Source organism: Ischnura elegans, chromosome X (assembly GCF_921293095.1).
Source record: "Ischnura elegans chromosome X, ioIscEleg1.1, whole genome shotgun sequence".
Classification (NCBI taxonomy): domain Eukaryota; kingdom Metazoa; phylum Arthropoda; class Insecta; order Odonata; family Coenagrionidae; genus Ischnura; species Ischnura elegans.
Window position 1 is genome coordinate 105,343,836 of NC_060259.1, and position 10,698 is coordinate 105,354,533.

Here is a 10,698-nt window from a genome sequence, read left to right on the forward strand (position 1 = left end):
ATAATGTGGTGGTTTCCCCTTGCCTTCCACATCGCAGTACTACAGCCGTTAAAGTAAATGTTACCACGCCTGAAGTGCAATGAGTGTCGCTGTACTGACCATCGTGATCTCCACCTTCACTCATATGAAGAAGAGCTGCTGCCCTCTCCTCCGGGTGATGTGAGGCATCATTGTTGGCGGCCTCTCATCGCCAAGTCACGGTATCTTCACAGGTTTAGTGTATCATTTAGATGGCCTATCTCACCCAGGGATAGACCCATACCGCCTCGGATAACCGCCGCTTTTTGTCCACGACTGCTTATTCGACAAGTAAACTTGCTTATATCGCAGCTGACCTTTATATCTAGAGGTTGACCCATCATCCGCAACCCGGTGGACGCACTCGGTGGCTTAAAGCTCAGCCGCGAGTCCATTATGCTAATATGCTAATATTATTTCTATTCATGCAATTTTAAGGGTAGAATGTACCAGTGAAATGTTTTGATTGCTATGTATTCTATTACGACGAAATATGATGCTCATGGATTAGGATTAACATAATATAATTAAATCATCCCATATCTGCTCTAATGCACACCCTAGATAAATTACCACCAGCCACCACTGCCTATAACTTGAACAACCACGGCTTGCCACCCCCCAAGTTTTGATTCTGGCTACGCCCTTGATGGGAAGCGCTTGCATTCAAAACGAAACGTTAGTTATACAACTCCACCATCAAGCCAGTTTTAACCTGTGCTTCTCCGGCATGGCTGCACGCAGCTCCATCACATTACATCACACAGAAGAAAATACAGGTTGCAGAGAACGAAATTATAAAACGAATCTTAGGAGCTCCGTGGTTCGTTATCAACCGGAACATTCGGAAAGATTTAGCATCAACCCCTATCTTAATATATCTAAAAAATGCGCGAATTTTTATCAAAAATCATTTCCTGCCACAAATATTAATTCTTCTGATGATTTATTGTAATTATATTGTTACGAAATCAGTTTTCGTTGGCCAGAACTCAGATTTCTGTTCTTTATGTTCATTGTCTTACTATTGTCAAGGTTTTATTTATACTTTGATGGGTTATAATTTTGTTTGCCCGCTTCTTGCCCGCAGTCTGTTCTTATTTGATTTAATCATAAAGTACAGGATGTTCAAGGGCGCACATGTTACATTCAGTAGTAAATCCTCATTTTATGTTAAATATGCTTGATTCCAGTGTTGGCTATGCATTCAATGATTTTTTAGTAAAACATGATAATGAATTCATTGTTGTGCATCAAAATATAAGAAGTCTTCGGGCCAATTTCGATAGTTTTACAATCGAACTTCAAAATTTGGATGTCAAACCACACGTGATAATACTTTCCGAAATTTGGGTAGGTGACAGTGAAGTAAATGCTTTCCACCTCCCGGGATATATATCTATTGCTTCTTGCAATAATTCCTACAGAGCTGGTGGAGTGATAATCTATATCATGGAAAATATTTCTCATTGTTCTAATAAATGGACTCATTTCACGAGTGCTGATGTTGCTTCTCTTACTATTGATATTGATCATGGCCACCTATAATACAGGCCGGAACATGGAATTTTGGCAACGCTGTGCCGGGGTGCGATTGTGTTTGCTTAAGAGCATGGCGACTTATGCGTGAAGAGTGTCCGTGTGACCAAAGAAGCATTAAATCTCTTGTTAAAAAGGCAGAACTGGACTTATTTTGTGGATATCCCATTGGCTAAAGGTACGTACAATAGTTTAAAGATAATTTTTGGGAGCTGAAGGAGGAAAATCACGTTTATTACTTCAAAAGTGTTGTGATCACATGCCGGCCGGCCATTAATGGAGGGGAATTGAGAGTGCAACAATACTGGTTTTAAATGGGGAAAAAGAATTATTTTTCTGTACTGTGTTTTGCCTTACGGCAAGTAAAATAGTTAAAAGATATTCTCAGTGTATTGTGAGTGGATATTCAGCAGTATTTCATCCAAAGCATTGCGTCTCTTGGCGGCCGGCCACGAAGGAACATTAAGAGAACACAAATGAAACGAAGTGTATTTGTCGGGTATTTAAATGCTGCGTTGTTTTTTATAATATTATTATTCTTGGGTTAACAGTGATTGCTATATTTGGTTGCCTTATGAATAACTATGTGTAGCTGTATCTATAATAACGTCGTATATTATTGAAGGAAGAATGGCTACTCATTAACTCTATTAATGTTTCTAGGTACTAATGTCATTCATAGTTTCCAAACTAATCATGAATGCACTCCTTTTTTTCTATGATCAGCGAAACTATTTTTATTCATGCAACTTTCCATTGTTTTCATTTAAGGTGCCCAAACGTTATCGTGTGCCATATTGCAGAAGCAACTACCTATCCACCAAGAACAAGGGGTATGTGACTGTGTTCCAGTTCACCAAAGATGAACGCAGTAGACAGAAGTGGCTGAAGAATATCCCTCGGAAGGATTGGAATCTTTCTTCAAGCGCAATAGTTTGCGTCAAGCATTTTGCTGAGCAGGATATCCTACACCGTGTAACTTACATGAATAAGAACGTTGAAGTGAAAAGTTACGAGTTAGATCGCCTAAAGTTGTCCCCTGGTGCTACTCCCACAGTGTTTCAGGCCCTCTCCTCTTCTTAAAACTTCTTATTGTGATCAGTGAACCATGAAAATCTGTGAAAATAAGTAGATGAGTTGTACTTCTAAGAAATGAAATCAGGAAATATTGTATGAATCAGTGGAACAGGAAAAGACTGCTGATGAAATGATAATATTTATCATTATTTCCGAAATACATGCTAATTTGACATCTGGCCGCCTTCTACTACTGAAGGTACATTGGAAAATCAATTGCTACTAAGTGATACGGAATATATAAGTGGTATTTTGAACTAATTCATCTTTCCCTTGCAGGTAGAACTTCTTGTTGTGATCAGTGAACTATGAAAACCTGTGAACATAAGTAGATGTAAATCTTGGAAATGAGATCAACAAATATTTTATGAATCAGTGGAACATGAAAGAACATTGATGAAATGTCAATATTTGTTCTCGTATCGATAAGGGCACCTTAATTGATAATTATCCGCCTTACAATACTCTAGGTATATTGAAAATCCAAGGGTACTGAGTGATATATCTATACGTGGTATTTTTGAACTAATCCAGCTTTCTCTTGCAGGTAAAACTCCTTATTGTGATCAGTGAAGCATGAAAATCTGCGGAAATAATTAAAGATGAAATGAACGAATATTGTATGAATTAGTGGAACATGAAAGAACTTCTGAGGAAATGACTATATAAGTTTTCGTATTGAAAATACTTAGTAAATTGACGTCTAGCCGCCTTCCAATACAGTAGGTATATTGGAAAATCCATGAGTGCTGAGTGAAATTACATATATGTATGTAGTATTTAGAACAATATAATAATTTTCTCTGCAGCTAAAACTCCCTTTTGAGTGAACGTTTGTTTGTGAACCTTGAAAATTTGGTCATATAATCAATTATGAAGAACCTGTTGTGGCTACCATTATCGAGATTAATTCAATAATTTCCTCTCGTTTGTAAAATTTGATTTTCTTTTAATAAGTATTGAGTTAAATGTTAGTATAATGTTATTTGTTGAGACATTTTTCCAATTTGGAAGTCGTTAATATTTCATTATACTGATCTTGTTGTTAAGAAATATTAGATTGAATATATTTTATCTTCCTTGTGGCTTCATATTTTTTGAACGTTGACCAATTTATATAATGCTAAGACTAGTTTTTTTTATATCACATAGTTTTCTAATTAGCTCTAACATTTGTACTGATCATTTTTTTTCCATCAGGTAATGTGGTGCCTGTGAAACTGATAGCTGTTGCTGGTGACGGTTCATCGGTGAACTTCAAATGGCAAGATCTATGGAGGTTGTTTCCAGCTGAAATTGAAATTAAGAACCTGTGGCAGCTTTTATTTATTCCACTTTCTGGAGTAATATTTATGCTTTAATGGCCATGTCTTGTGACATTGTGAGGTTGTTTGACCTCTTCAATATGAAATGTTTACCGGAAAATGTATATATCTGATTGTTATTTTAAATAAATGTTGTTGAACTTCATAAATTATTTTTCCCTCCTGAAATACCGCGACGAAAGGTGCTAGAAAATAACGCATTACTTTTTAACATGTTAATTTTTTAGGTTATGCAGGGAGGTGAAATGATGTTTATTTAAAAGCCGCTCTTTATTTCTAAGTCAATAAATTTTATAGGGTGTTCTTCCATATTAACAACCAATGGGTTAAGTAGTAAACTAAACGGTATTTCCTCCTTGGTCTGAACTTCTGGGACGTCGATCGCAGTACTTAAATATATTTCCGTGCATAATCTCTCGTATCCCTTGGCTTGTTATTAGTTCTCACGATTACTTTTAATAAATAGCTGTTAAAATACGAAATATGACTACTCGAATAACTCAACCCTACGGTAATTTTTAGCTTAACTTAAGGGAAGGTGAACGGAGGTCCAACCGTATTAACGTCAACAGCTGAGAGGCCGATCTGGCTGAGATGCTGTGCTGAGATGCTGAGGCTGAGATGCATGTTCCGGCCTGTATTATAGGTGGCCATGTATTGATCCAAAAACGAAATTGACTTTAGTTGCCGTTTACAGACTGCTTGCCCAGCGTGTGGCAATATTTTTAGAAGAGCTGAAGATCTTATTAGATAAGTCGACGGAAAAGAATTTATTAATCATCGGTGACATGAACTTATGCATTTTACAGCAGGCAGGATTGGCATATGATTATTTAATTTTAATGGCTAGTCATGGGATGGAACAAATGATAAACACTCCAACTAGAATAACTTCTGTTAGTGAATCTTGTATTGATCATATTTTTGCTCGATCAAGAGATAACTTCCCTATGCACTGCGACGCGTTTGATCTGGGACTTACTGACCATCACTTAACAATTTGTTCCATGGAAATAAACCTTAAACTTATTTCGAGTAAAAACGAAACAATCACATCTAAAATCGACTTTAACACTCTCAATAGTCTACTGCAAGACACAGATTGGTCTGCAGTATACCGTCAAAACGATGCTTCATTAGCTTACGAGATATTTCTTCATCAACTCACTTTTCATATTAATACTTCCACTGTAAAATTTAATCTAAAAAAGAATCATAGGAAAATCAAACCGTGGATAACTAATGATCTTTGTGCACGTATTTCGAAAAGAAATTTCTTGTTTAAAAAAATGTAGAAACAACAGTATAATGATAAATTGGTGCATTACTACAAATCCTATAAAACGAGATTAGATGCTGATATTCGCAAAAGGAAAGAAAATTATTTCTTGCGCACTTTTGAAGCCAATCGTAACAATATAGCCAAGCAATGGAGAGTCGTGGATGATAGTATAGGTGCAAAATCGTCGAGAAATAATGTTGAAAATATCAAATCCTTGGAAAAAGGTGAACTTATAACGAATTCGCAAGGTATTGCTAATGAGTTAAGCAAATTTTTCAATCAGATCATAGAGCAAAATACGGCCCGTATCAATGCAGTCAATTATACATTTCCTCCTGATTATAATAGTTGGTTTCCTAAAAACTGCTCTCAGCACTCTATCTTTCTTGCTCCAACATCTATTGAAGAGGTGCAGAATATAATCAAAAGTTTAAATTCCAATAAGTCTGAGGGGTTAGATAACATTTCCACCAATACTGTTAAGGCTATTAACGAAAACGTGGCACCCATCTTAACTTATATTGTTAATTTAAGCCTGCAGCAGGGCGTGTTTCCTGATAAACTAAAATGCGCACTTATTGTACCAATTTTTAAAAATGGTGATCGAAAGGATATTAAGCAGTATCGTCCTATTTCTCTTCTTCCGCTTTTTTCTAAAATTCTGGAAAAAATAGTTAAATCTAGGTTATTAAGTTTTTTACAAAAAAATAATTATTTCAGTAAAGCGCAATTCGGTTTTCTGAAAAGCAAATCTACTGAGGACGCCCTATTGGAATTCTGCTCTGATCTATATGAGAGTGTAGCGATGGCTACGCTAAATAACACACTTCGGTTATCTGCGGAGAGGCGTTTATTGTGACTTGACAATACAGAACTGAACTTGGGTAGCCCAGATGGCTAGCTTATATACATGCGGCGAATATTCTGGAACGCCGCGCCGGATCTTCCTCGAACCTTCTAGAATTCCTGAAAAGATATAGGAAAAAATACCGGCCGGCGCCAGGACTCGAACGCGCGACGTCCGATTAGTAGGCGGACACTTATCCACTGGTCCAACTCTACATTGTGGCGGACGATGAGCCACACTACTCCCCCCCTTGGAGGAGAGACAGAGTGTTGGCAACAAAACGTTCTGGAGGACGGACGGCGCGGCCGGAGCGAGTGGTGGTATCTGGTGACGGAGTAGGCGGAGGGTCTTCCTCAAGAAGATGGGCTGGCTTGAGACGGTCGATTGATATAGTGGCTGGTTTGCCATTGATGTACAGGGTATACGTCTTCTCACCGCGGCTGAGGACAGGATATGGTCCCGCGTAAGGTGGTTGCAGGGCTGGCCGCAAAGCGTCTTGGCGGACAAAGACCTGGGAGGATGTGGCCAAGTCCTTGTGGATGAAGACACGCTGCGATGAGATGTGGCGTGACGCAGGGGTCGGACGCAGCTGGCTCATGTGGTTACGCAGCTGAGAAACAAGATCCTGGGAGTCCAGATGCTGGGCAGAGTCGACAAAGAAGTCCCCGGGAAGACGCAGTTGCTCCCCGAAGAGGAGTTCGGCAGGTGTTGTCTGCAGTTCGGCTCTCCAAGTTGTGCGGAGGCCGAGAAGAACTGTGGGTAGTGCGTCCATCCATGAGTTGGAAGAAGAGCACATGAGGGCCGCCTTAAGAACGCGATGTAGTCGTTCGACGAGTCCGTTTGCCTGGGGATGGTAGCTCGTGGTGTGATGTAGCGTTGTTCCCAGAGTGGTGCAAAGTCTCTGGAAAAGAGATGACACAAACTGTCGTCCACGGTCGCAGGTGATGTGTTGAGGACAGCCGTAGTGAGCAACCCATCCAAGGAGAAAGGCGCGGGAGACGCTGTCTGCGGTGATGTCTGCTAGGGGTTCTGCGACTGGCCAGCGGGAGAATCGGTCGATAATTGTGAGGAGGTACCGGTAGCCGGAGCAAGACGGGAGAGGTCCCACGATGTCCATATGTATGTGTTCGAAACGCCTGGTTGGCGGAACGAAGTCTCCAAGTGGCGTTGTGATGTGACGAGACACCTTGCAACGTTGGCAGGAGAGGCAGCTGCGAGCCCATGCGCGACAGTCCTTTCGCATGGATGGCCAAACATATCGACGGGAGACGAGTTTAATGGTGGAGTTTGCACCAGGATGACTAAGGGAGTGGATGTTGTCAAAGATTTGCCGGCGATATGAGGGAGTAACGTAGGGGCGTGGGGTTGGCATGGAGGTGTCGCACCATAGTGAAATGTTCGTTCCGGGTACAGGCCTACGGTGAAGTTGAAGAGCCGTACCGCTGTGGCGTAGTCTTTGGAGCTCTTCGTCTTCATCTTGGGAGCGAGAGAGAGCGGCGAAGTCAATCGGAGACGGTGTGGATATGGATTCTACCCTGGAGAGACAGTCCGCGACGACGTTGTCAAGTCCGGAGATGTGTCTCACGTCCGTGGTGAATTGTGAGATGAATTCCAGGTGATTAAATTGTCGTGGTGAGCAGGTGTCGCTACTCTTCTTGCTGGGGCCAAAGGCATAAGAGAGTGGTTTGTGATCGGTGAAGATGGCGAAATCGCGGGCTTCAACCATCGGCCGAAAGTGCCTCACTGCTTGGTAGGCGGCGTAGAGTTCGCGGTCGTAAGTGCTCCACTTCTGCTGGGAAGGTGTCAGCTTGCGTGAGAAGAAATCGAGTGGCTGCCAAGAGTTCCCAAAATTTTGCTGTAGGACAGCGCCGATTGCGGTTTGGCTAGCATCGACGACAAGAGCCAGAGGTGCTGAGTCGATTGGATGCGACAGGGTTGCCGCCTTGGCTAGTCCGCCTTTAGAGGCATCGAAACTCTGCTGAAGTTCTGGTGTCCAGAAAATTGGAGTGGAGCTCCTGATATCAGGACCTTGAAGTAGAGCATTGAGAGGGGCCTGTGTGGATGCGGCGTGTGGTATGTGCTGTCGATAAAAATTCAGCATACCGAGGAATCTCCGAAGGTCCTTTATGGTCTTCGGTGGAGGGAAGTTGTTGATAGCAGCTACCTTGTCAGGTAACGGCGAGCATCCGTCAGCGCTCACGTAAAAGCCCAGAAATGTGACCTTGGAAGATCCTAGGACACACTTAGCTGAGTTGACGATGGCACCGTAGTCAGAAAGGCGCTGAAATAATATCCGCAGGTGTTGATGGTGCTCTTCCTGCGAACGGGAAAATACTAAGATGTCATCTATGTAAGGAAAGCAAAAATTTAGGCCTTCGAGAGCTTCGTCGATGAAGCGCTGCCATGTTTGGGCGGCATTTCGAAGTCCAAATGGTATAAATAGGAATTCAAAAAGGCCGAAGGGTGTAATTATGGCTGTCTTCTCTATGTCTTCGGGAGCCATTGGAATTTGAGTGAAGGCCTTGGCACAGTCGATAACACTGAAGATGTTGCACCCCTGAAGAGCGTGGGAGAAATCCTTCAGATGGCGGACGGGGTAGCGGTCCGGTATCGTACGTGCGTTGAGAGCCCTGTAGTCACCACAAGGTCGCCAGCTACTATCCTTCTTGCGAACCATGTGTAGTGGTGAGGCGTAAGGGCTGTGTGAGCGACGTGCAGTGCCTTCGCGTACTAGTAGCTCGAATTCTGCCTGTGCATCTCGGAGTCGATCCGGGGCTAGACGGCGGGCACGGTGGTAGATTGGCAGTCCAGGTTGTAGGCGTATGTGGTGCTTGGTATTATGGTGGATCTCCCGAGGAGTCCCTGATGGCCGCGTGATATCAGGAAATTCGGCCAGGAGGTCGTGGTAGGATGAAGAGCCCGACAGAGCGCGCACGCTGTCCTGGTAAGTTCGACCTCGATGACCCGATGTAGAATGGCCAGTGATTGCGTCGATGAGCTGAGCAGTGGCCATGTTAGGAATGAGTTGAAAGTGGGTTAAGAAATCTGCTCCGATGATTGGCTCGGTAACGTCGGCAACGATGAATCTCCAAAGGAAGTCACGCGGGAGGCCGAACTGAAGGCGTAGAAGTAAAGTACCATAACTACGGATCCTACTGTCATTGGCTGCGGAGAGCTCGTAGTCAGTGCAGGTTCGTTGTTCGGTGCATAATTTTACAGGGTAGATTGAGAGATCCGATCCTGTGTCTACGAGGAAACGCCGCTGGGAGAGGCGGTCGGTGACGAAGAGGCGGCAGCCTGTGATAGAACGACTCATAGCCGCCGTTACGAGTCGCTGTTGGAGTTTACCGGATTCACTGCATTTGCGGTGCATGGCTGGATGCAACGTCTGGCTTCGGCTCCAAATTTGCGATGGTAGTAACACATCTCAGGCTGAGCGGGGCGCGGCGCGGGTAGAGATCTGCTCCAAGTCCGTGAGTACGGAGGTTTTTTCAGATGGGCTTGTATATCTTCGAGCTGCTTTGAGAGTTTCTCAACCCGTTGGGCCAATGACGAAACATCGTTGGTATGGCGTACTGCATGGATGGCGGGTGCAGTTGGAGGCGGAGCCACGGCGACGATGCGGTCGGCCATATTTGCAAGTTCATCAAGAGGCATTGAAGTAACTTGCGTTTGCAGGATGGCTTGAGCGTTGGCCGGAAGACGTTGCAACCATAATGTGCGGAGGAAAGAATCCTCCACAAGGGTGGTGCTGATGAGAGACCGCATGCGTCGTAATAGTTGCGAAGGCTTGGTATCACCGAGCTCTTCTGCTGTGAGGAGTTGCCGCACCCGTTGATCCTCGGAGGGAGAGACGCGCTGTATCAATAGGTTTTTCAGCGTTAGGTAACGATTCTCGGCCGGAGGATTCACGATAAGATCGCTTATTTCACTGGCAAAACGATGGTCTAGGTTTCCCACGACGTAATCGTATTTCGTCTTGTCCGAGGTGATGTTGGCCAAAGAAAATTGTGCTTCGACTTGGGCGAACCATATTTCAGGCTGTGCTGGCCAGAAAGGAGGCAGTTTCGGAGTGACGCGGTAGACGGCAGCAGTGTCGACGCCGTAGGATGATGGAGACGGTGAGGCTTGCTGCGATGACAGCGTTGTTTGCTGCTGTTGTTGCTGCAGAGCCTGCTGGTGCTGTTCTTGAAGGAGCGCTAGCTGTTGGCTGTGGTTCGTTTGGTGTGCGGCGAGTTGCTGCTGGAGTCCCGCGATTTGAGCCTGCAGTTTGGCGAGTTGATCTGCGTCTGCCATGGTCGCGTGTTGTCGGGGTCACCACTGTAGCGATGGCTACGCTAAATAACACACTTCGGTTATCTGCGGAGAGGCGTTTATTGTGACTTGACAATACAGAACTGAACTTGGGTAGCCCAGATGGCTAGCTTATATACATGCGGCGAATATTCTGGAACGCCGCGCCGGATCTTCCTCGAACCTTCTAGAATTCCTGAAAAGATATAGGAAAAAATACCGGCCGGCGCCAGGACTCGAACGCGCGCCGTCCGATTAGTAGGCGGACACTTATCCACTGGTCCAACTCTACATTGTGACGGACGATGCGCCACAAG

General features: G+C 43.9%; 1 protein-coding gene across 1 annotated transcript; it reads right to left on the reverse strand.

Annotated features, from left to right (window-relative positions):
• Positions 1–9,412: 9,412 nt before the first annotated feature.
• LOC124171232 lies at positions 9,413–10,384 on the reverse strand. Its single transcript, XM_046550375.1, has one exon. It carries the CDS (start codon positions 10,382–10,384, stop codon positions 9,413–9,415), a length of 972 nt encoding a protein of 323 aa, XP_046406331.1.
• Positions 10,385–10,698: the final 314 nt, after the last annotated feature.

Excerpts from the sequence above, each read along its gene's own strand:
- LOC124171232 (XM_046550375.1), bottom strand. The coding sequence starts at position 10,384 with ATGGCAGACGCAGATCAACTCGCCAAACTGCAGGCTCAAATCGCGGGA.